We start from the raw sequence: 25,951 nt of genomic DNA, 5'->3' as shown, positions 1-25,951 counted from the left end.
ATAATGAGAGGGGAGGATTTCCAGCCCCCCGCTCCCTCCCCTTTTAGTCGCCTTCTACGACACGCAGGGAATACGTGGGAAGTATTCTTTCTCCCCAATCCCCGGGGATAATTATAAATTATATAAATTAATTATAAATAATTATGATTTATATAATTATAAATCATATAAATTATCCCCAGGGATATATATATATATATATATATATATATATATATATATATATATATATATATATATATATATATATATATATATATATATTTTTTTTTTTCAATTTTCCAAAAGAAGGAACAGAGAATTGGGCCAGGTGAGGGTATTCCCTCAAAGGCCCAGTCCTCTGTTCTTAACGCTACCTTGCTAATGCGGGAAATGGCGAATAGTTTGAAAGAAAGAAAAAAAGAAATATATATATTATATATTTTTGAGTAGTTACACTATTTAGTACATATTTTTAGTAGTGTCTGTGTATGCGGTGCATTCGGAAATATTGTTGTCCAAACAAGAACATCATAATCTTTACCATGTAGTATGTACTATTTTTGCCTAACCATTCAAAAGATTTTTTCTGAAGCAAATGATACATATAATAATGCAGTAAAACTTTAATTACATAAGAAGTAAGCTTCCTAAATAGATAAATATTCAGGCTGTCACCAAGCCAGCCATACAATGTTCCCCTCCTTATGCTCCAATTCAAAGGCATTTCTCTTAGCAAATTATGTCAAAATTTTTCTTTCCAGCTATAAATGTTCTATTTTTTTATACTTATTTATATATTTATAATTACCCCAAGACCCCTTTCAAAAGGAACAAGGGAAGAAGAAGATACCTGGTGTTCTTCAGAAGGGAGTTTGGAAATGTGAACATGAATGTAGGAAAAATGAATTGAGAGCAAGCCAAAGAGCCAAGTCCAGAAGCAGCATTTGAAGAAATGAGGTTAGTCTCTTACAAATCATTACTCTGAACTTGCTCAGATTATCTCAAGTTTATGGGCTAGCATTAAAAGTTAACCAGCAAGGCAACAGCATGTACCTTATCATTTATGCACTTTACTATCAATGCAAACGACATGAATATAACAACAGGTCACTATTTAAGGAGCAATGTTATCTCATGGAGGACAATGAAAATAACAGATGAAATAATAATAATGGTTCTCAAAGACCAAGAAAAATACAAGTATTAAACCCAGTTACAAAGGTCATGGTTAATTCTTTTGTGAACTCTGAAACTGATTTGTCATGGACCCATAAAGGACATGGAGACATAATATGTGATCTATCTATGCTATCTATATCTCTGATGCCCGTTCCCTTTGGGAACTCCCTCAAAGGGGTAGCCACAGCAAAGAGTCTCCATAATTGTTTAACTTCAGTGCTGCTTCTTAGCCTTTAGTGCCTCACCCTTAGCAGGCCACAGACAGAGGGTATTTCTAGCACAGTGTTTTCAAAGGCTCCTCCCTAATGTTCCTACTGACTACTTTTGCCTAATATGTCTACTTAATATTCCTGCCACTCAAAATCATAAGTCAGCTAAGGCCTAAACTGAAGAATGCTCTAGTGCAACTGTCAAGTTTTTCATGAATGAAAACAATGATTTGTCAGTCTAATATTTCATATGATAGCATATATATATATATATATATATATATATATATATATATTCAGGAAGCTATTTTCAATTTCCAAGATAACCGAAAAATACTTGTGCTCAAGAATAGTCAAATTATACACCACACTCAACAATGCTTGCTGAATTATTTTATCTCAAACTTGCCTATTTTTGCCTCTATTTTTACAGAACACACAAACACAAGATGACATCTCTGACCTCATCAATCCTACAATTGCAGTTCACCTATGCAGTTTTAGATTTTATACAGCTATACTTATAACATCCTCCAAAAATCTTAATAACAGTAATAAAGCTATATACATCCTCCTTTGCCATGTTCAAAACTTCAAATCCTGGCCATAAAAGTACCCTTTTTCAATCCTTTCTACACTTTATCCTCTTGTTGCTTTCCCTCCTACAATCCATTACTAAACAAAAGCATTTCTTCTATTCCTTGTAAATCCAACCTTCTGTCCTTCAATCCCTTTTATAATTCTCTCTCCCTTTTCTTTCATAATAGTGGTATAAAGTTCCTAACATCATTAGCCTTTTTTTTTTTATATAGTTCACCATTCCCGCCAGTTGCTTCCTGTCTTCAACCATGAAAAGCAATACAATGTAAGGGCAAATGTCATACTATTCAGTCAACCATTAGTCTCATAATCATCAAACTATTCCCAGGATCACATCTGACACACATTTCTACATGATATGAATGACATTAATGCTATGGCCACATACAAAATGAGTGCACTGAAAGTATTATAAAACACCATATAAAGCCAACAACAGTAATCACTAAACACAACATATAATTAAATCATTCATACTCTGTAATCAATCATCATAACACCCATAACTTTAAAAAATCCAAAATAAAGCCCTCTTCTTGAATAACATGTGCCAAGTCCACTGATACCCATCGCCTACTAACCGAAACAAAAACTTTCCCCGCATAAGACCATTTAGGCATAATGGGTATCCATTTGACAGTCATAATCCAACATTATCCATCACATCTCTGCCATTCCATGCTTTACTGCACTCAACGTCAAAGAAAAAAATATGCGCTACTACATGATACTACTCACACATCCTCAATCATTCCTATGCTAAAATCGCATGATGTACAATACATTGAGTCTTTGGTATCATAAATTTGCTTCAAGTTCAACATACATAACTAGTATTGCTAAATGAATAACAGATGATATAAAAATGGATATTAAAAGCATGCATCACTGAGCCAAAATTCCCCCTGTACTAAAACCAATAAGCTTCCATTACTTTTCTTTCCATATTTTCCTGCACAACAACAAGCCACTTTTATGGAAACAATCAATGAGAAATCTACAACCAACCTTTAATTAATCAGGACACAACTAATAAAAACATTACCAATTACACTTTTTTTTTTTCTACTCAAAGGAAAGGGTAAAACTTTCCAAATCTTCTGAGAAAAGTAAGAAAGGGCATAAATATTACAATGAAGAATATTAAAATCATATGAACATATTCATATCAAGGTTAACTGTGTCCTAGTTAACAGGTGGATTGGTTTATAAACACCTGAATCACCAAAGAGAAACATAAGAGAATTAAAGAAGAAAGCCAAAACCAAACATTTGTGCTGGAAATAGTTCTGAAAGCAGGAGACAATGATACAGCAAATCATTATCATAATGTTGGCAAGGCCTAAAACTCAAAAGAAAGCTGTACATTTACTAGGATGAAAACTATTACACTAATTCATTGAAAAGGGCTATGTAAATCCTTAATTGCAACACAGCTATCATCTCTACAGTGCATTAGAGGTAAATTTTACTGAGTGAAAACTATGAAACCATCACCTCACTAATTCAGCAAAGAAAGCAAAGCTACAACCTTCAGATGCCCTGAATACTAGCTTACAAATGCTATTCACCCATTAATCATACATATTAATTCCAAACTTATTAAGAGTTCAGTAAGTTATACAACATCAAATGACGAACTGGATGAGGAGTCCATTATAGAAACTTTATGCAATGAATTACACATAACCAAGGTATCTTGGAAGTTAATATATTGATCTCTGGGCGACTCATGAAGTGCATGATAAATGAAGTGGCTATATATACAAAGTACGTTAAAGAAATAACTAGTACTACCTAGGGAGCTTCTAGTGACTGCTTGAAGCGCCGATCCTGCTAAGGCGGACTGAAATAAACAGGACAGAGAGTTGTCATTTGAAACTCCTGTGCTGGCAAAGGAACTCTAAGTGACCTTTCCCACTAGCAACATTTCTTATCAAGGACTACTATATTTCACATCAACTTATTTGTCATATCTCTTGCTTTTCATTAGAATTATGAAAAAAAATTAATATTGTCTACTCAATACTTGGTAAAAAGTCTTGCATTTGGGATAGATCAGTTTCTCAGTGTAGCCTTAGTAAAGCATTATTCTCTCAGAATTTGTGAACACAGCATAGTTTTTCACATGAGTCACATGTATACTTCACAAAAATAGTCAATAAAAATGATATATGACTACCATTAAAATCTGAGCATGTTTCAATAATTACATTATTACTTTAAATCTTTTATAAGTGCTCTTAATTTACTAATGGCAACACTGGAGTCATGCTATTAGTACTGTATACAGAAAAATCAGCCTGTAAAACCAAGGTGTTGCATTAGTAATATTTACAATATTACAAAAAAGATATGGGAAGAACTTCAGTGTTAATTGTTAGTGACATGTCACACTTTGAAGCAAATATAATGTTTCTTAGATTTTAGAGAGTGAACATTGTAATGAACTAAGTTTCATGAGAAATGAGTGTTTCCAAACAGACTACTGCACTTTATAAAATTACTGTCAAAATAATCAGCAGGATAATTGGTAATCATACAGTAAGATTATTAAAAAAAAGAACTATAGTCATTACGGCAATTATGGCCTGTGCAAAATGTTCAGGAGATACAATGTTATCCATCAGCAAATTCACATCACACTTACCAAATGTAATATTCTTAAACTAAATTTTGTTATTACATTAACTTGCTCTTAGCTGCCTGCTGTACTAAATATTTTTTGACAAAATCAGAAGAATGTCAAAAGTTATCCCTCAAAAATTATACTCCACAAGGGCAGTCTTTCTTACAAATGCAGAAGTCCTAAAATGCTGTAGTTAGAAAGATAACTTGTTATAAGTTGCCTACCAAGCTGAAGTATTATTACACAGCCTTGTAAAGTGCAAAGGTTATGAATGAATCTTAAGAGGTCTGGGGATTTTGTTTTTATTAATAGCAAAAGCTCTGGCTTTCAAGTCACTTAGTTAATCAAAGCAGCTCTAAAATTACACTGATAGAATGGTCCTTGTTATAAATAATATTTTAATTTTATGCACATACTGCAAAAGAGCAAACTGTACTTGATACTACTAAAAAATACATGCATAGCTCAATTATTATGGTAAACGAGTGTCATGAAAGAAGTAATATATACTGAAAACGTTTCTAGGATCATTCAGTCAGTGATATCTTGGAGTTTTTATCTCAAAGGTCCCATATGTTGATGCCTGGACATCACTCTGTAGAGGCATTATGCTGGTGGCACTCACAGGCTTGGGTCGCCTAAGGTTCAGGCTCGAGTCACCTGACCCTTGCTCTGTTCAGCACGAGGGTGAAGAGGACCCAGGGGAGGTCCTCCCCGCAGCAACACTCGACAGTCTGCAGTAGCCCGCCAAGGAATTTTAAAATGAAATCCTATGAACTATGTGATGTCTCAGAAGCCTCAACATTGTCGATAAAAGAAAAAAAAAAAAGATGAAGCATCACCTACGGACCTAATTGGAGAGAGCCAGACAGAGGAGTCACATATAAGCTGGAAAGGAAACACCTACTCCTAGTGCCTCTTCAAATGATTCCCAAGGTTAAGGATAACACCAAAGGGTACCAAAATATACTCAGCATCCTTTTCACATAAAGGGGTAAGCACACAGCAAACTAAAAAAACACAAGCAGATATCAAAGAAAGCAGGGATTGTGTGTTTATACAGTGTACAGCTTAGGGCAATATAAACGAAAGAATGCTTAGATGCCAAAGAATGATTTATGTAGGTTGCAAAATATAGGAATAAAGCACAACTAGCATGTTTGATGTATGATAAATGTGTTATTGAAATAATTTTATTTGTATGCCAAAGAAAATAATACAAAATCAGACTTTGGCCTTACCAAAGTGATTCCTGGAAGATTAAAAATTCTGAGATTCTTCCATAAAAAAGTTAGGGTTATTTCTAAATAAAGAGCTAAAAACTACATCATTAGTGGCTGCTTCAGCAACAATGCTAAGAAAAATATTCATTTTTTTTTCAATAAATAAAGTTTTGATCTAAGAAGCACTAATCATCTATGGGTATCATTGTCGAGGTCCGGGATATGCATAATAAAAATATGCTATCTTTTGTCCTTGTTCTAGGTTCTATACAGGCAACTGGAGGTTCCACTCATATCTACACTGCTGAAACCAGTCATGGTCAAACATATATTTCAAAACAATTATCTCAAACACAAATCACTTTATTGTCTTTGTAGTAGTGTAATCTGTTTAGGTCTTTAAGTAACAGCTACATAATAAAACTAACTTAAGTGATAAAAAGAAATCATTATCAAACCTGCACTGTTGCAATTGCTATCTGTTTCTACAATAAACTAAGCCTTATGTATTTTCACAAAAATATCACAAGGGACTACAGCAAACTCTTTATTATCCATATTTCCAAAACCTGCAACAGTCCTTTCCAGTAAAATAGTGGCTATTATTTATCTACAAAAGTGTCTTTTACCCACAAACTCTCTAATACTTCAGAAACAGAAAGACAATTTAAATGTTTTGTACCTAATATCCTTTCCCACTTTAGTGAGGAAGCATTCAATCTCTAGCAGTCATGTATAATGTGAAAATAGAGGGAAATAGTGGAATGTATACTTATAAAGCAACAATTTTTGAAGACAAATGCTTTATTCTTGTTTGTGGAGAAGAGGGCTGATGGCATAAATACCAATTATGTAGACCCCCATTCACTTCCAAATATTTAGTAGAATATGTCATCAATATATCAAAAATGAGCATTACTAAAAAAAATTTTAACTACTTTACTCTAGTTTGATTTTTCTTGGTAATATTAGAGTATTTTTGGATTTGTGTTCATCTAATACTTTTAATTCTTATGAAGATAGTTTTATAAGTAGCTCATAAATATCAGCAGGGTCTGGGAAAAATGAATAAATCGCTACGAACTGAAAAATACTAAGGGCCTTGATACCAAAATGTTCATATAATCGAAGTTACTGTATCTCTTTTAGATGAAGAAGGAGATTAAGGATATTTGTTACATCGTTAAACAACCTTTTTAACCTCCCCCCCCCCCAAAAAAAAAAAAAAATATATATATATATATATATATATATATATATATATATACTATCAATATGAAAACTAAGGCCAGTGCTCAAATTGTGGGCATTCAAATGTTCGAAAAAAATTCACTAATCAGCTTCAAACGAAACCATATCTATCCATCCCTCTATCTTCTTCTTTTTTTTTTTTCTTTTTTGCTTTGTTGCTGTCTCCCGCGTTTGCGAGGTAGCGCAAGGAAACAAACGAAAGAAATGGCCCAACCCACCCCCATACACATGTATATACATACACGTCCACACACGCAAACATACATACCTACACAGCTTTCCATGGTTTACCCCAGACGCTTCACATGCCCTGATTCAATCCACTGACAGCACGTCAACCCCGGTATACCACATCGATCCAATTCACTCTATTCCTTGCCCTCCTTTCACCCTCCTGCATGTTCAGGCCCCGATCACACAAAATCTTTTTCACTCCATCTTTCCACCTCCAATTTGGTCTCCCACTTCTCCTCGTTCCCTCCACCTCCGACACATATATCCTCTTGGTCAATCTTTCCTCACTCATTCTCTCCATGTGCCCAAACCATTTCAAAACACCCTCTTCTGCTCTCTCAACCACGCTCTTTTTATTTCCACACATCTCTCTTACCCTTACGTTACTTACTCGATCAAACCACCTCACACCACACATTGTCCTCAAACATCTCATTTCCAGCACATCCATCCTCCTGCGCACAACTCTATCCATAGCCCACGCCTCGCAACCATACAACATTGTTGGAACCACTATTCCTACAAACATACCCATTTTTGCTTTCCGAGATAATGCTCTCGACTTCCACTCATTCTTCAAGGCTCCCAGGATTTTCGCCCCCTCCCCCACCCTATGACCCACTTCCGCTTCCATGGTTCCATCCGCTGCCAGATCCACTCCCAGATATCTAAAACACTTTACTTCCTCCAGTTTTTCTCCATTCAAACTTACCTCCCAATTGACTTGACCCTCAACCCTACTGTACCTAATAACCTTGCTCTTATTCACATTTACTCTTAACTTTCTTCTTTCACACACTTTACCAAACTCAGTCACCAGCTTCTGCAGTTTCTCACATGAATCAGCCACCAGCGCTGTATTATTTACCATACTTTGTCGCTGTCTCCCGCGTTAGCAAGGTAGCGCAAGGAAACAGATGAAAGAATGGCCCAACCCACCCACATACACATGTATACATGTATATACATGTCCACACACAGCACATATACATACCTATACATCTCAACGTATACATATATATATACACACAGACATATACATATATACACATGTACATAATTCATACTGTCTGCCCTTATTCATTCTCGTCGCCACCCCGCCACACATGAAATGACAACCCCCTCCCCCCACATGTGGGCGAGGTAGCACTAGGAAAAGACAACAAAGGCCACATTTGTTCACACTCTGTCTCTAGCAGTCATGTATAAAGCATCAAAACCACAGCTCCCTTTCCACATCCAGGCACCACAAAACTTTCCATGGTTTACCCCAGATGCTTTACATGCCCTGATTCAATCCATTGACAGCATATCGACCCCAGTACACTACATCATTCCAATTCACTCTATTCCTTGCACGCCTCTCACCCTCCTGCATGTTCAGGCCCCTATCACTCAAAATCTTTTTCACTCCATCTTTCCACCTCCAATTTGGTCTCCCACCTCTCCTCGTTCCCTCCACCTCTGACACATGTATCATCTTTGTCAATCTTTCCTCACTCATTCTCTCCATGTGACCAAACCATTTCAAAACACCCTCTTCTGCTCTCTTAACCACACTCTTTTCATTACCACACACCTCTCTTTCCCTTTCATTACTTACTCGATCAAACCACCTCTCACCACATATTGTCCTCAAACATTTCATTTCCAACACATCCACCTTCTTCCGCACAACCTTATCTACAGCCCATGCCTCGCAACCATATAACATTGTTGGAACCACTATTCCTTCAAACATACCCATTTTTGCTTTCCAAGATAACATTCTCACCTTCCACACATTTTTTCAGTGCTCCCAGAACCTTCGCCCCCTTCCCCATCCTGTGACTCACTTCCGCTTCAATGGTTCCATCTGCTGCTAAATCCACTCCCAGATATCTAAAACACTTAATTTCCTCCAGTTTTTCTTACCTCCCAATTCACTTGTCCCTCAATCCTACAGAAGCTAATAACCTTGCTCTTATAAATCCTTATATATTCCTAGACAATCCCTTGTATGTCACAGTAAAATATGAACCTCCACAATTATAAATTTGATCCTAAGTTTTTCTTTTTGCACAACAACTGAATCATCTTGTAAAACCCACATGATTCCATTGCAAATGATCACCAAGTTGTTCCTTTAATATCCTTGTCTGAAACATTCCTAACCCTAACCCATTCTCTTCAGATATCTATCCATTTCTTCCATGGTTTACCTCTCCTCCTTGTCCCTTTGACTGTACTACTACAGCATACAATTTCTTGACCAACCTAACATGTCAAAACATTCTGCAACCATACCACCCTGGAATACTTGCATGTCAGTGCCTTTCTATTAGCTCCTTCATGCCAAATATTATTCTATTTTCATTCTTTATATATCCTCTTGATTCCCACTAAACCCCTGCACAGCTTATCTATTGCTCTTACTGTTCCCTGTCCTAACCTATGTAACCTTGGGTTTCACATCCATTTTATATCATATGTTTTTTCCATTTCACTAGAGCCATCAGTGAACCTCCAATTTTTCTCTTTACAAAACCCACTTTTAATTTCACCATTCCTTCCAACATCCTTACTGAGTTTTACTTACAAAAATCAAACTCATCCAACATTTCCAGTCCTTCTCCACAAAGACTGTTATTACACTGTTAACTTTCATTTTCTACAAAAACTAGTCTTTTACTTGCATTCACTTTCTATATCCTACTCCTTAACATATCACCAAAGCAGTGCACCATTCCATCTACCTTCTTATGTAATTCAGGTAACAGCACAGCATTGTCTCCATACAGAAGCTGGGGCAACTTTCACTGTTTCCACAAGATTGAGTCATAACCACCATCACTCCACCTTGCATATGTCTAACATAATAGCTTATTCATAAAAACATTAAATAACTATTAAGACTACATAACCCTGATGTACTCCCACATTTATTTCAAACCACCCACTCACTCTACAAATACACTTACATCCACAAAAAAAGCTCTTTTTTTTTTTTTTTTTTTGCTTTGTCGCTGTCTCCCGCGTTTGCGAGGTAGCGCAATGAAACAGACGAAAGAAATGGCCCAACCCACCCCCATGCACATGTATATACATACGTCCACACACGCAAATATACATACCTACACAGCTTTCCATAGTTTACCCCAGACGCTTCACATGCCCTGATTCAATCCACTGACAGCACGTCAACCCCGGTATACCACATTGATCCAATTCACTCTATTCCTTGCCCTCCTTTCACCCTCCTGCATGTTCAGGCCCTGATCACACAAAATCTTTTTCACTCCATCTTTCCACCTCCAATTTGGTCTCCCACTTCTGGTTCCCTCCACCTCCGACACATATATCCTCTTGGTCAATCTTTCCTCACTCATTCTCTCCATGTGCCCAAACCATTTCAAAACACCCTCTTCTGCTCTCTCAACCACGCTCTTTTTATTTCCACACATCTCTCTTACCCTTACGTTACTTACTCGATCAAACCACCTCACACCACACATTGTCCTCAAACATCTCATTTCCAGCACATCCATCCTCCTGCGCACAACTCTATCCATAGCCCACGCCTCGCAACCATACAACATTGTTGGAACCACTATTCCTTCAAACATACCCATTTTTGCTTTCCAAGATAATGTTCTCGACTTCCACACAATCTTCAAGGCTCCCAGGATTTTCGCCCCCTCCCCCACCCTGTGATCCACTTCTGCTTCCATGGTTCCATCCGCTGCCAGATCCACTCCCAGATATCTAAAAACACTTTACTTCCTCCAGTTTTTCTCCATTCAAACTTACCTCCCAATTGACTTGCCTCTCAGCTTTTCACTGCTTCTAACAACTTGCCTCCCACACCATATATTCTTAATACCTTCCACAGAGCATCTCTATCAACTCTATCATATGCCTTCTCCAGATCCATAAATGCAACATACAAATCCATTTGCTTTTCTAAGTATTTCTCACATACATTCTTCAGAGCAAACATCTGATCCACACATCCTCTACCACTTCTGAAACCAAGCTCTTATTAGCATTAAAAGTATTTCATGCATACCAAACAGTAAAGGAACTTTCATATTCATTTCATCTTATTCCTTTTCTAAATCCATAAATGCTGCACACATCTTCTCAAGCACTTTCTCCATGAATTTTCTAAATATAAAAATCTGGTCTACATACCATCCTCCCTTCCAAAACTCATTCTTTTCTTCACCTTAAAGGGGATCACAAATCCTTTTACTGTGAAAAACCACAATCCTCCCATTCACATTACTAAATATGCAAAAAATACTTGTTCCTTCACAACTTATGCAATCATTTTAACACCTTTGCCTTCGTAGACTAAACCAATTCACTCTAATTGTCAATCATGTGACCACTTTTCCCTGTTTCTGTATACACCTTCCAGATCCATTCAACAGCAGTTTCACATCCACTTTTCACCATCTTACTCACCATTCCATCTGTACCCCAAGGTTTATAAACATTACTGCCCTTATCCCTTCCTCATCCACCGTTTTCTATCAAAACAATCTTCATCCTTTGTCATCCACATTCTCTCAAATCTAACCAATGTGTATACTCTCTTTAAATGACCCCCCCACGTCTGTTAACCCTATTCCAGAACAGGATGCTATTCTTTGAATTTTCATTATTTTTCTCAAATTCTCATTTTCTTTCCTTTAATTCACATACACCATCTTTTTAATATTAATATGAAGGTTTCATGCTTGATCACTGTTTCCGCTGTTAGTGAGGTAGTGCCAGGAACATATAAAGAAAGGCTGCATCATCAAACATTCAATCTCTAGCTGTCATGTATAATGCACTGAAACCACAGCTTCCTATCCAAAACCAGGCTCCACAGACCTTTGCATAGTTTACCAAGGATGCTTCACAGGCCTTGGTTCAGTCTAATGACAGCATGTCGATCCTAGTATACCACATTGTTCCAATTCACTCAATCCCATGTACATATTTCACCCTAATGCATGTTTAGGCCCCAATCACTCAAAATCTCTGTAACTCTATCCTTCTATCTCCAATTCAGTTTCCCCATTCACCCTGTGCCCTCCACTTCTGACACCTATATCCTCTTTGTCAACCTATACTCACTCATTCTCTCCATGTGTCCAAAATAAATATCCCTTTTTTTTTATTTTCTTCTTTCCATTCATCACTCTTTTCTGGCAAATAAAACTTTTCCCAAACTCTCATTTTCTTCTTAACTTTATATTTATACTTACTTTGTAGCTGTCTCCCATGTTAGCGAGGTAGTGCAAGGAATCAGATGAAAGAATGGCCCAACCCACCCACATACACATGTATATACATACCTATGCATTTCAATGTATATATACATATACATACACAAACATATACATATATACACATGTACATATTCATACTTGCTGCCTTCATCCATTCCCGTCGCCACCCTGCCACACATGAAAAGAAAACAAAGGCCACATTCGTTCACACTCAGTCAAGTGTAATGCACCCAAACCACAGCTCCCTTTCCACATATAGGCCCCACTAAACTTTCCATGGTTTATCCCAGACGCTTCTCATTCCCTGGTTCAATCCTGTGACAGCACATCAACCCCAGCATACCATATCGTTCCAGTTCGCTCTATTCCTTGCACGCCTTTCACCTCCTGTATGTTCAGGCCCCCATCACTCAAAATCTTTTTCACTCCATCCTTCCACCTCTAATTTGGTCTCCTACTTCTCCTCATTCCCTCCACCTCTGGCACATACATCCTCTTTGTCAATCTTTCCTCACTCATTCTCTCCATGTGATCAAACCATTTCAATACACCATCTGCTCTCTCAACCGCACTCTTTCTATTACCACACATCTCTCTTACCCTTTCATTACTTAATCAAACCACCTCATACCACATATTTAACTCAAACATCTCATTCCTAACTCATCCACCCTCCTCTGCACAACCCTATCTATAGCCCATGCCTCACAACCATATAACTTTGTTGGAACCACTATTCCTTCAAACATACCCATTTTTGCTCTCCGAGATAACATTCTCGCCTTCCACTCATTTTTCAACGCTCCCAAAACCTTCGTTCCCTTCCCCACCCTGTGGCTCACTTCCACTTCCATGGTTCCATCCGCTGCTAAATCTACTCCCAGATAACTAAAACACTTCACTTCCTCCAGTTTTTCTCCATTCAAATTTACCTCCCACTTGACTTGTCCCTCAACCTTACTGAACCTAAAAACCTTGCTCTTATTCACATTTACTCTCAGCTTTCTTCTTTCACACACTTTACCAAACTTAGTCACCAGCTTCTGCAGTTTCTCACCTGAATCAGCCACCAGCACTGTATCATCAGCAAACAACTGACTTACTTCCCAAGCCCTCTCATCCACAACAGACTTTATACTTGCCCCTCTCTCCAAAACTCATCTTCCTAACAACCCCATCCATAAACAAATTAAACAACCATGGAGACATCATGCATCCCTGTTGTAAACCGACATTCACTGGGAACCAATCACTTTCCTCTCTTCCTACTCGTACACATGCCTTACATCCTCGACAAAAACTTTTCACTGCCTCTAGCAACTTACCTCCCACACCATATACTCTTAATACCTTCCACAGAGCATCTCTATCAACTCTATCATATGCCTTCTCCAGATCCATAAATGCTACATACAAATCCATTTGTATTTCTCAACTAACTTTCTTAAATGTTCGTCCTCTTTCCACACACTATAAACACCTTGTTGCACAACTATGAGGCAATTACTCATAATGCATTCTTAAAATATCTACATATCACTTCAACTTTAGCCTTCCATTTAACTTCTCTTGACAGCATTGTTTCACATTTTCAATCTTCAACTTTTATCATTGTTTTATCCAACACATTACTAGTCCTATATTATCTGCAAAAAAGGTTAACCTACCTATTACTCTCGCATAGTCTGACAAACCCTTTCTACCTTTATCTTAGATCTTTCACACGAATTAATATGTTCTTTCTTGCCAGAAACAGAACAACCATGCTCCTGTCTCCCCTGTGTCTGTGCTATGTGTAATCTAGATATGATCCAATGATCTTAATTCACAAAGAGTGGGTTCAAGTTTGACCATGATTAGCGGAGCTACAGTAGAAGAAGTCTGACTCAACTGCTTCTTCAAATATCAGTCCTATTCCTCATAATCACCTTCACTACTTCTCATCATCAAAGTCCTCATCATCGTCAAAGGCCATCTCATTTTCCAAGTCCTCCATTGTCTGCCCCTCCCCATTTACTGATGGGAGTTCATTAATCTCATCCTGGGGAGGAAGGGGTGATGGGGGCTGGGGGGATGCTGGAGGGGAGTTAGAAGAAGGCAGGACGAAACTAAGGCTTGCGCCCTCTGTTGCTGCTTTCCGCGAGCTTCTGCGCACTCTGATACCAACACGGACTGCCAGTGCATATAAAACAGAAAGAAATAGAAAGAGAAGGAGAATTATTTGTGCTACCCAAGTTAAAAGAAAGAAAAATAAAGAACCTATTCTACTGAACACCAGAGACAATCCATAGGTTATCCCCACACGTTAGATGAAATACTTGCTCTGCTTAAAAGAATAGGAAAGCAGCATCCAAATTTAGAAACTACAAAATAAAGCAATAATTCTAGTAATAGTCATATTAAATGTCATTATAAGAATAACAATATTATGATAAGCCAAAACCAAAGTTTTTGGCTCTAGCCGTCCTCGTCACTCGCAGGCTTCACTGTACCTTGGAAATACTACCATTTGATCCTATAGATCTTGTCCATTAGTGTTGTAGAATAGATTCTTATTTGTCTTTAGATCCTCTTCGGCAAACCATAGCGATGCCCTTTCTGAGAAGAGCCATGGCTCTACTTTGTTTTCGGGGCTTTCCCCCTAAGCGGACTGGAAATATGGAAAAATATGGGTAGTTTATCCTGTGTTTTAATGTATAGGATGCCTGGGTTGTGGAATCTTTGGACTAATGGGATGATCACACATCACAAGTCCTCAAAGCTGTATACTGCTGTAATCTAATGACAACTAAGAAGGGACTGCAAACAAATCATAGGCAGCTCTCTCAGTGCAGTAATTGATGCAGGGCCTGATCAACAAAAGATCAAAAATACACATAAGAGCCAGGAAGAGGGACACAAGGATCAGAAGCCACTGAAAGAGAAACTCGTCATAAATCATTCATAAAAATGCATTACAGTAATAGTAGGGGAAACTGAGGACAGTCCTTACTTAGAGATCTTATGAGAACAATCAACATAGCAGCCATTCTTGAACTGTTTATCTTCTATAAGTACTGTCTACAGCTTCACATCTACTTATGGGCACACCATCACCCATTTCTATATCAAGAGGGAAATGTAGCAAAATGCAAAGACAATATTCTCTAAATCAACTAACTTTTACTCTGAGGGAACAAGCTCCTTTAGACTGAGAGGGTTGTAGGGAGGGAAAGCTAGGTTGGAAAACAAACCAAAACAACATAAAACATCCTGTGAGCATTCTTTACCCCCACATGGATCACCAACCTTACAATGAATGGGGGAAGAGGAGAAGTCTACGCTACACTATATTACTAACACACTGCTCTCAGGCTGAAAAGAAAGGAAAAAAAAGCACAACAAAAAATGGGCCCTAAACAGCTAAGCCATCTTCCCAGTTTTTTAGGTTCATAATTTAAGTCATGTTAAGTAAGAGAAAGAAATGCTGTATGGAGTACAGTGCTTCTTTTCTGTCTCACAAGACATATCACTCAATATACTTTCCCTCCATACCAACAAAAAAGAAAATATCTTGAGTGAAGCAAGCTAACTCCCAAAAGCAATCTTTATGTGAAACATATTTTTCATAAGCACAGTAATGAGTGCAAAAATGTGCATCAGCAGGTTTTTAAGATGAGGTTACAGCAATGGGTAAAAACAAGGAAGAAGGCAAGCTAAAAGAATAATAAAAGTAAAATATAATAACAGCTCTGAATTTGATAAAAAATACTCTGACAGATGCAAATTGAGGACATTAGCTTTTCTGTGGGTTTAAGAAGTCTCTACAATGAGTTAATCTGAAGCCACAATGTCAAAATATGTGACCTCATAAGCACCTAAATGACCAGCTACACAGTAAAGAGATTCATCAATGAGGGGTCAAGGATTGAGGAAAATGAGCTACAATGCTAATCCCTAAGCTGTGATACCATACCAAGTTCCCAGTCACTTCACTTACTGGTTCTGAGATTTGACTTCGATACAAACCAAACCAAAAGAAGACTGAGGAAGTTATGGGATGAAAAATTTTCCTTTGTAATGTGTGCTAAGAAAACTACAGAAGCAAATCTTTCTCCCCATCCTCAAAAATAATGAATAAATGAATATATATTCTATTATACTTTGTTGTTGTCTCCCGCGTTCGTGAGGTAGCGCAAAGAAACAGACAAAAGAATGGCCCAACCCACCCACACACACATGTATATTCATACATGCCCACACACGCACATATACATACCTATACATTGCAACATGTACATACACAGACATATACATATATACACATGTACATACTCATACTTGCTGCCTTCATCCGTTCCCGTCGCCACACATGAAATGGCACCACCTCCACGTGTAATGCACCCAAACCACAGCTCCCTTTCCACATCCAGGCCCCACAAAACTTTCCATGGTTTACCATAGGCGCTTCACATGCCCTGGTTCGATCCATTGACAGCATGTACACCCCGGTATACCAAATCGTTCCAATTCACTCTATTCCTTGCGCGCCTTTCACCCTCCTGTAAGTTCAGGCCCCGATCGCTTAAAGTCTTTTTCACTCCATCCTTCCACCTTCAATTTGGTCTCCCACTTCTCCTCGTTCTCTCCACCTCTGACACATATATCCTCTTGGTCAATCTTTCCTCACTCATTCTCTCCATGTGACCAAACCATTTCAATACACCCTCTTCTGCTCTCTCAACCACTCTTTTTATTACCACACATCTCTCTTACCCTTTCATTACTTACTCGATCAAACCACCTCACAACACATATTGTCCTCAAACATTTCATTTCCAACACATCTAGCCTCCTCTGCCCAACCTTATCTACATCCCATGCCTTGCAACCATATAACATTGTTGGACCCACTATTCCTTCAAACATACCCATTTTTGCTCTCTGAGATTACGTTCTCACCTTACACACATTCTTTAACACTCCCAGAACCTTTGCCCCTTCCCCATCCTATGACTCACTTCCACTTCCATGGTTCCATCCACTGCTAAGTCCACTTCCAGATATCTAAAACACTTCACTTCCTCCAGTTTTTCTCCATTCAAACTTACCTCTCAATTAACTTGCCCCTCAACCCTACTGAACCTAATAACCTTGCTCTTATTCACATTTACTCTCAACTTTCTTCTTTCTCACACTTTACCAGACTCAGTCACCAACCTCTGTAGTTTCTCATGAGTGTGGCCTTTCATGTCTGTTTTCCTAGAGCTACCTAACTGAAGCTGGGGGAAGCGATGCTGTTTCTTGTGGGGCAGGGTAGTGCTAGGAAAGGAAGTATGAATATATACATGTGTACATATTGGAAAGGATCACAATTTTGCGCGTGATCAAGCTATTCCTATAGTCCACGGGGAAAATGAAACACGATAAGTTCCCAAGTGCACTTACATGTAATAATCACATCATCAGGAGAGACACGAGAGAAATATAAGTCAGTTGATATACATCGAAGAGATGAAGCCAGGACGCCATTTCGTAAACATGCGACTGGACAATCGCATGTATACCAAATGGCATCCTAGCTTCGTCTCTTCGATGTATATCAACTGATTTATATTTCTCTCTTGTGTCTCCCCTGATGATGTGATTATTACACGAAAGTGCACTTGGGAACTTATCGTGTTTCATTTTCCCCGTGGACTCATAGGAATGTGTACATACATATATGTCTGTGTGTGTGTATGTATATGTGTATATGTTGATATGTATAAGTATGGAAAGGATCACAATTTTGCACGTGATCAAGTATATTCCTATGAGTTGTGTTTCATTTTCCCCGTGGACTCATAGGAATGTATATGTATGTATATGTGCATGTATGGGCATTTATGTATATATATATGTGAACATGAGTGGATGGGCCATTCTTCTTCTGTTTCCTGGCACTACCTCACTGATGAGGGAAACAGCGATAAAGTACAATAAAAAAAAAATAATGTCATAAAGTAATATGGTGCGAAATCTGTCAACCATATTTCATTCCACAACAATTTTTTTGTTATCATATTATAAGAAACAGTCTTAAAGAATATATGAGCACCACCCTAAATTACATGAACAAAGCATAAGTAACAGCTATCAAAACAGCCCACCCATGAGTTGCCAAAAGCTACACAGCAATCATGAGATGCAGCAGCCCGCTGAGTATTGTGTGTCTAGCTAGTGGTGAGGGCACACAAGCAGCCAGCTTTCAGTAGCAAAAACCAAAGTAACACCTAAAGGAGAGGGAAAGTGAATCAAAATTGTGGTGCAAGGCAAGAGGGTCAAGTTTTGAAGTAAGCCAGGGAGAGTTTATAAATCAGACCACTTTAAACACAGCTCCGTCAAGCAAGGATGCAGAGATAGAACCACCTCAGATGAGAGAGAAGAACTGTAAACAAGGGCAAGCCAACCCCCTATATTACAAAATAACTGTTCAAAAGAAAAGAATTTTCAACAACTAAACAGGACTCCCAGTTTCTTAAAGGCATTTGAAGCACCAATAAGAAAATCATGACCTAATGCTAACTAATAAAATGCTCTTTGCACTGTAAAACCTGATTTTAGAATATGACAAGGACTGCATGATATCAAGGTACGAGAAATTACGACAAGATTCTTTGCAGTAAAAAGTACTATTCATCTCCAATGTTTTCACCATAATATGCTGCAATATATTTGACATCCTTGGTAGCTGAATCCTACAACTTTTCATAATGAATCTGTCATCAAATCCATGAACCAGTAAAATCTAAAAGATGGTGACTTGAGAAAGAGCTTGGTGTCATGGTACTGTGTGAAGAGGGAGGGCATAACAGCTTGTTTCCTTCAATTCTCAACTCCTGACTAGTAAACCTTTAACAGCTATTTAATTGGGGTAGTTAGAAGGTTAATATTTTGGTAGTTGGCTTCTGTTGTAGTTGATAACCCTGTTTCTGCTAACAAAGCAGAGAAGCTAATGTCTTTGTAATGCATCTGGTAAATAAAGAAAATACAAACTAAATCAATAATTATACAGAACCAAAGCGTATAAAAAAAGTCATCCCACAGCAGGAATGTCACTTTACTGATCAAATGAGCTTAAGTGAACAAGGCTTAAACTGCATTAAATAGTGAGCAAAACTCCTGATACCTTACCACACCAAAGATCTTATGGACTGACATAAAGCTGTTCACCAGATTGACAGAAAGTACTAAAGAGCTTGAGTAACAATAGTGATAGATAAATGATGACAGCCAAACAATTTCCTTTTCCATAAGCTTGACTATTCTTTAGGCATTTTAATCAGAAATTAACAAATTACAGCTAATGCCTACACAAATTATGTGTCAAATTCATGACAACAGCCCATTACTTTATGACTATTCATACAAACAGACATTTTCTAAAAACATTTCAACACTAATTACATCTCAATCCTCTTTAAGCAGCCTATGTAAAGGGCCTATGCCACCACATAAGACTAAAAATGACCAAATTAAGAATATGTAGTATCACTAATTACAACTTTATTCTTCCTTTATTGCATCCTAAATTTATACAGCCCTATGATTCTCAAACAGTTTAAAAGCAACTGGTTTTAATTTCTCCCCATGTTTTGATTATATATGTGCAGCACAAACTACCCTCAATTCTGGAGATCTATGTAATTTATCAATTTCTCTTAAACTTTCAATAGTGATGACTGTGAAGCATTAGCAGGCTTATCAGCTGTGGAAAGATCTCAGTGGCCCAAATCACTGAGTGTTGTAAAGAGGTGTAGGAATACAGGATCTAATTACAATGCCAACTTTACTCCTTCTTTTCATGAAATTAAGATTCTACACTTTTAATTTTCAAAAACCCTTTGATTATAATATGGCTTTTATCTTTTTCTCTTTATGATTGTTATATGATATTTTACTCTAAAGGATTTTTTATTGTCTTCAGATTTTCATTAGTTTTCTATGTTTATATTTTCTTATTTAAATGCATTTCTTTCATACCTAAAAAGTATGATTTCTAAAATCTGACTCAATAGATATGGCATTAGAGTAATGTAAAATAGTAAAATGAAACAAGATTATACATTAGTTTTGATGCTGATGAAAGTTAGCAGTTACATAATGCTACCTTCTTAAGATGAGTATTTTTTCTTGTTTGTTTTCAGTAAAACTAGTCGCAGATTGGAACCCAATAATTTGCAGTTCAGCATTGTTGAAATGAAATTCTTAAGTTAATCCATGCATTTTTATGGTCACCTTCAAGATATGAAGTGGATAAGACCCTTAAATCCCATTAACCCTTCAAGTACAAGCCAGGATACAAAAGTGCCTCACATTAAGTAGCAAAAGTAACAAAATTAGAAAATTGGAAAAAATATATATATACATACATTTTGAGCCATATAAACTCAGTGCACCATAAAGATATTAACATAGGCAAGTTATAAGGCATTCAATTCTTGGCATTTTGCACATAACCAGCACATAATTATGGACTCAGCACATCTTTCTCCATGCACACTTTCCTTCACCTGGAGGATGAAGGCTGACAGGGTCCATTTCTCTCATATGTCACATCAGATAGCTGGCTCTCATCACTATCCAAGCAATATAAAATCTCTCTTTATCAGCTACAAATTAACAGGAATAGGCCCACTTGAATAAAGCTGACCTCTTCCCACCATGGTAATCTATGGGTAACTGGGAGGCTTGAGGATTTTGTTGAGAGGTAATTAGAGTTTCATGACATAAGGTATCTATATACAACTCAAAAGAGCATGGGCTTATTCAAACATGGGCATGAATAGTGATTATATATATATATATATATATATATATATATATATATATATATTGGGAGCGGGTGGCTGGAAATCCTCCCCTCTCTTTTTTTTTTAATTTCCCAAAAGAAGGAGCAGAGAAGGGGGCCAGGTGAGGATATTCCCTCAAAGGCCCAGTCCTTTGTTCTTAACGCTACCTCGCTGATGCGGGAAATGGCGAATAGTATGAAAGGAAAAAAAAAAAGGAAATCCTCCCCTCTCGTTTATAGTTTTCCTAATGAAGGAACAGTGGAGGGGGGCCACGTGAGGATATTCCCTCAAAGGCTCTGTCCTCTGTTCTTAAAGCTACCTCGCTATCACGGGAAATGGCGAATAGTATGAAAGAAAATATATATATATATATATATATATATATATATATATATATATATATATATATATATATATATATATATAATTTTTTTTTTTTTTTTTTGCCGCTGTCTCCCGCGTTTGCGAGGTAGCGCAAGGAAACAGACGAAAGAAATGGCCCAACCCACCCCCATACACATGCCTTGATTCAATCCACTGACAGCACGTCAACCCCGGTATACCACATTGCTCCAATTCACTCTATTCTTTGCCCTCCTTTCACCCTCCTGCATGTTTAGGCCCCGATCACACAAAATCTTTTTCACTCCATCTTTCCACCTCCAATTTGGTCTCCCTCTTCTCCTCGTTCCCTCCACCTCCGACACATATATCCTCTTGGTCAATCTTTCCTCACTCATTCTCTCCATGTGCCCAAACCATTTCAAAACACCCTCTTCTGCTCTCTCAACCACGCTCTTTTTATTTCCACACATCTCTCTTACCCTTACGTTACTTACTCGATCAAACCACCTCACACCACACATTGTCCTCAAACATCTCATTTCCAGCACATCCATCCTCCTGCGCACAACTCTATCCATAGTCCACGCCTCGCAACCATACAACATTGTTGGAACCACTATTCCTTCAAACATACCCATTTTTGCTTTCCGAGATAATGTTCTCGACTTCCACACATTCTTCAAGGCTCCCAGAATTTTCGCCCCCTCCCCCACCCTATGATCCACTTCCACTTCCATGGTTCCATCCGCTGCCAGATCCACTCCCAGATATCTAAAACACTTCACTTCCTCCAGTTTTTCTCCATTCAAACTCACCTCCCAAATGAATTGACCCTCAACCCTACTGTACCTAATAACCTTGCTCTTATTCACATTTACTCTTAACTTTCTTCTTTCACACACTTTACCAAACTCAGTCACCAGCTTCTGCAGTTTCTCACATGAATCAGCCACCAGCGCTGTATCATCAGCGAACAACAACTGACTCACTTCCCAAGCTCTCTCATCCCCAACAGACTTCATACTTGCCCCTCTTTCCAAAACTCTTGCATTCACCTCCCTAACAACCCCATCCATAAACAAATTAAACAACCATGGAGACATCACACACCCCTGCCGCAAACCTACATTCACTGAGAACCAATCACTTTCCTCTCTTCCTACACGTACACATGCCTTACATCCTCGATAAAAACTTTTCACTGCTTCTAACAACTTGCCTCCCACACCATATATTCTTAATACCTTCCACAGAGCATCTCTATCAACTCTATCATATGCCTTCTCCAGATCCATAAATGCTACATACAAATCCATTTGCTTTTCTAAGTATTTCTCACATACATTCTTCAAAGCAAACACCTGATCCACACATCCTCTACCACTTCTGAAACCACACTGCTCTTCCCCAATCTGATGCTCTGTACATGCCTTCACCCTCTCAATCAATACCCTCCCATATAATTTGCCAAGAATACTCAACAAACTTATACCTCTGTAATTTGAGCACTCACTCTTATCCCCTTTGCCTTTGTACAATGGCACTATGCACGCATTCCGCCAATCCTCAGGCACCTCACCATGAGTCATACATACATTAAATAACCTTACCAACCAGTCAACAAGACAGTCACCCCCTTTTTTAATAAATTCCACTGCAATACCATCCAAACCTGCTGTCTTGCCGGCTTTCATCTTCCGCAAAGCTTTTACTACCTCTTCTCTGTTTACCAACTCATTTTCCCTAACCCTCGCACTTTGCACACCACCTCGACCAAAACACCCTATATCTGCCACTCTATCATCAAACACATTCAACAAACCTTCAAAATACTCACTCCATCTCCTTCTCACATCACCACTACTTGTTATCACCTCCCCATTTGCGCCCTTCACTGAAGTTCCCATTTGCTCGCTTGTCTTATGCACTTTATTTACCTCCTTCCAGAACATCTTTTTATTCTCCCTAAAATTTAATGATATTCTCTCACCCCAACTCTCATTTGCCCTTTTTTTCACCTCTTGCACCTTTCTCTTGACCTCCTGTCTCTTTCTTTTATACGTCTCCCACTCAATTTCATTTTTTCCCTGCAAAAATCATCCAAATGCCTTCTCTTTCACTAATACTCTTACTTCTTCATCCCACCACTCACTACCCTTTCTAATCAACCCACCTCCCACTCTTCTCATGCCACAAGCATCTTTTGCGCAATCCATCATTGATTCCCTAAATACATCCCATTCCTCCCCCACTCCCCTTACTTCCATTGTTCTCACCTTTTTCCATTCTGTACTCAGTCTCTCCTGGTACTTCCTCACACAAGTCTCCTTCCCAAGCTCACTTACTCTCACCACCCTCTTCACCCCAACATTCACTCTTCTTTTCTGAAAACCCATACAAATCTTCACCTTAGCCTCCACAAGATAATGATCAGACATCCCTCCAGTTGCACCTCTCAGCACATTAACATCCAAAAAGTCTCTCTTTCGCGCGCCTGTCAATTAACACGTAATCCAATAACGCTCTCTAGCCATCTCTCCTACTTACACAAGTATACTTATGTATATCTCGCTTTTTAAACCAGGTATTCCCAATCATCAGTCCTTTTTCAGCACATAAATCTACAAGCTCTTCACCATTTCCATTTACAACACTGAACACCCCATGTATACCAATTATTCCCTCAACTGCCACATTACTCACCTTTGCATTCAAATCACCCAACACTATAACCCGGTCTCGTGCATCAAAACCACTAACACACTCATTCAGCTGCTCCCAAAACACTTGCCTCTCATGATCTTTCTTCTCATGCCCAGGTGCATATGCACCAATAATCACCCATCTCTCTCCATCAACTTTCAGTTTTACCCATATTAATCGAGAATTTACTTTCTTACATTCTATCACATACTTCCACAACTCCTGTTTCAGGAGTAGTGCTACTCCTTCCCTTGCTCTTGTCCTCTCACTAACCCCTGACTTTACTCCCAAGACATTCCCAAACCACTCTTCCCCTTTACCCTTGAGCTTCGTTTCACTCAGAGCCAAAACATCCTGGTTCCTTTCCTCAAACATACTACCTATCTCTCCTTTTTTCACATCTTGGTTACATCCACACACATTTAGGCACCCCAATCTGAGCCTTCAAGGAGGATGAGCACTCCCCGCGTGACTCCTTCTTCTGTTTCCCATTTTAGAAAGTAAAAAAAAAAAAAAATACGAGGGGAGGATTTCTGGCCCCACGCTCCCGTCCCCTCTATATATATATTATATATATATATATATATATATATATATATATATATATATATATATATATTTTTTTTTTTTTTTTTTTTTTTTTAAATTTTCCAAAAGAAGGAACAGAGAAGGGGGCCATATGAGGATATTCCCTCAAAGGCCCAGTCCTCTGTTCTTAACGCTACCTCGCTAATGCGGGAAATGGCGAATAGTATGAAAAAAAAAAAAAAAAAAATATATATATATATATATATATATATATATATATTTTTTTTTTTTTTTTTTTATACTTTGTCGCTGTCTCCCGCGTTTGCGAGGTAGCGCAAGGAAACAGACGAAAGAAATGGCCCAACCCCCCCCATACACATGTACATACACACGTCCACACACACAAATATACATACCTACACAGCTTTCCATGGTTTACCCCGGACGCTTCACATGCCTTGATTCAATCCACTGACAGCACGTCAACCCCTGTATACCACATCGCTCCAATTCACTCTATTCCTTGCCCTCCTTTCACCCTCCTGCATGTTCAGGCCCCGATCACACAAAATCTTTTTCACTCCATCTTTCCACCTCCAATTTGGTCTCCCTCTTCTCCTCGTTCCCTCCACCTCCGACACATATATCCTCTTGGTCAATCTTTCCTCACTCATTCTCTCCATGTGCCCAAACCATTTTAAAACACCCTCTTCTGCTCTCTCAACCACGCTCTTTTTATTTCCACACATCTCTCTTACCCTTACGTTACTTACTCGATCAAACCACCTCACACCACACATTGTCCTCAAACATCTCATTTCCAGCACATCCATCCTCCTGCGCACAACTCTATCCATAGCCCACGCCTCGCAACCATACAACATTGTTGGAACTACTATTCCTTCAAACATACCCATTTTTGCTTTCCGGGATAATGTTCTCGACTTCCACACATTTTTCAAGGCTCCCAAAATTTTCGCCCCCTCCCCCA

The 25,951-nt window shown here is 38.3% G+C and overlaps 1 protein-coding gene across 18 annotated transcripts in view; it reads right to left on the bottom strand.

Annotated features, from left to right (window-relative positions):
- tmod (tropomodulin) overlaps positions 1–25,951 on the bottom strand; it is a 301,351-nt gene that overhangs the window by 44,309 nt on the left and 231,091 nt on the right. For 6 of the 18 annotated variants that reach the window (XM_071667838.1, XM_071667836.1, XM_071667840.1 and 3 more), the window contains one exon: positions 14,500–14,743. The exons of 4 other annotated variants lie outside the window; for them this stretch is intronic. In XM_071667838.1, coding sequence (XP_071523939.1) covers positions 14,505–14,743 — 239 coding nt within the window. In that variant the 3' untranslated portion in view covers positions 14,500–14,504. Of the gene's footprint in view, positions 1–3,767; positions 3,817–5,224; positions 5,334–14,499; positions 14,744–15,063; positions 15,222–25,951 lie in introns of all 18 variants that reach the window. 8 more of the 18 variants (XR_011713467.1, XR_011713468.1, XR_011713469.1 and 5 more) reach the window with 4 other exon arrangements.

Source organism: Panulirus ornatus, chromosome 12 (assembly GCF_036320965.1).
Source record: "Panulirus ornatus isolate Po-2019 chromosome 12, ASM3632096v1, whole genome shotgun sequence".
Taxonomy (NCBI): Eukaryota; Metazoa; Arthropoda; class Malacostraca; order Decapoda; family Palinuridae; genus Panulirus; species Panulirus ornatus.
Note: the sequence above shows the minus strand (reverse complement) of the source record. Positions and strands in the feature narration are given on the sequence as shown.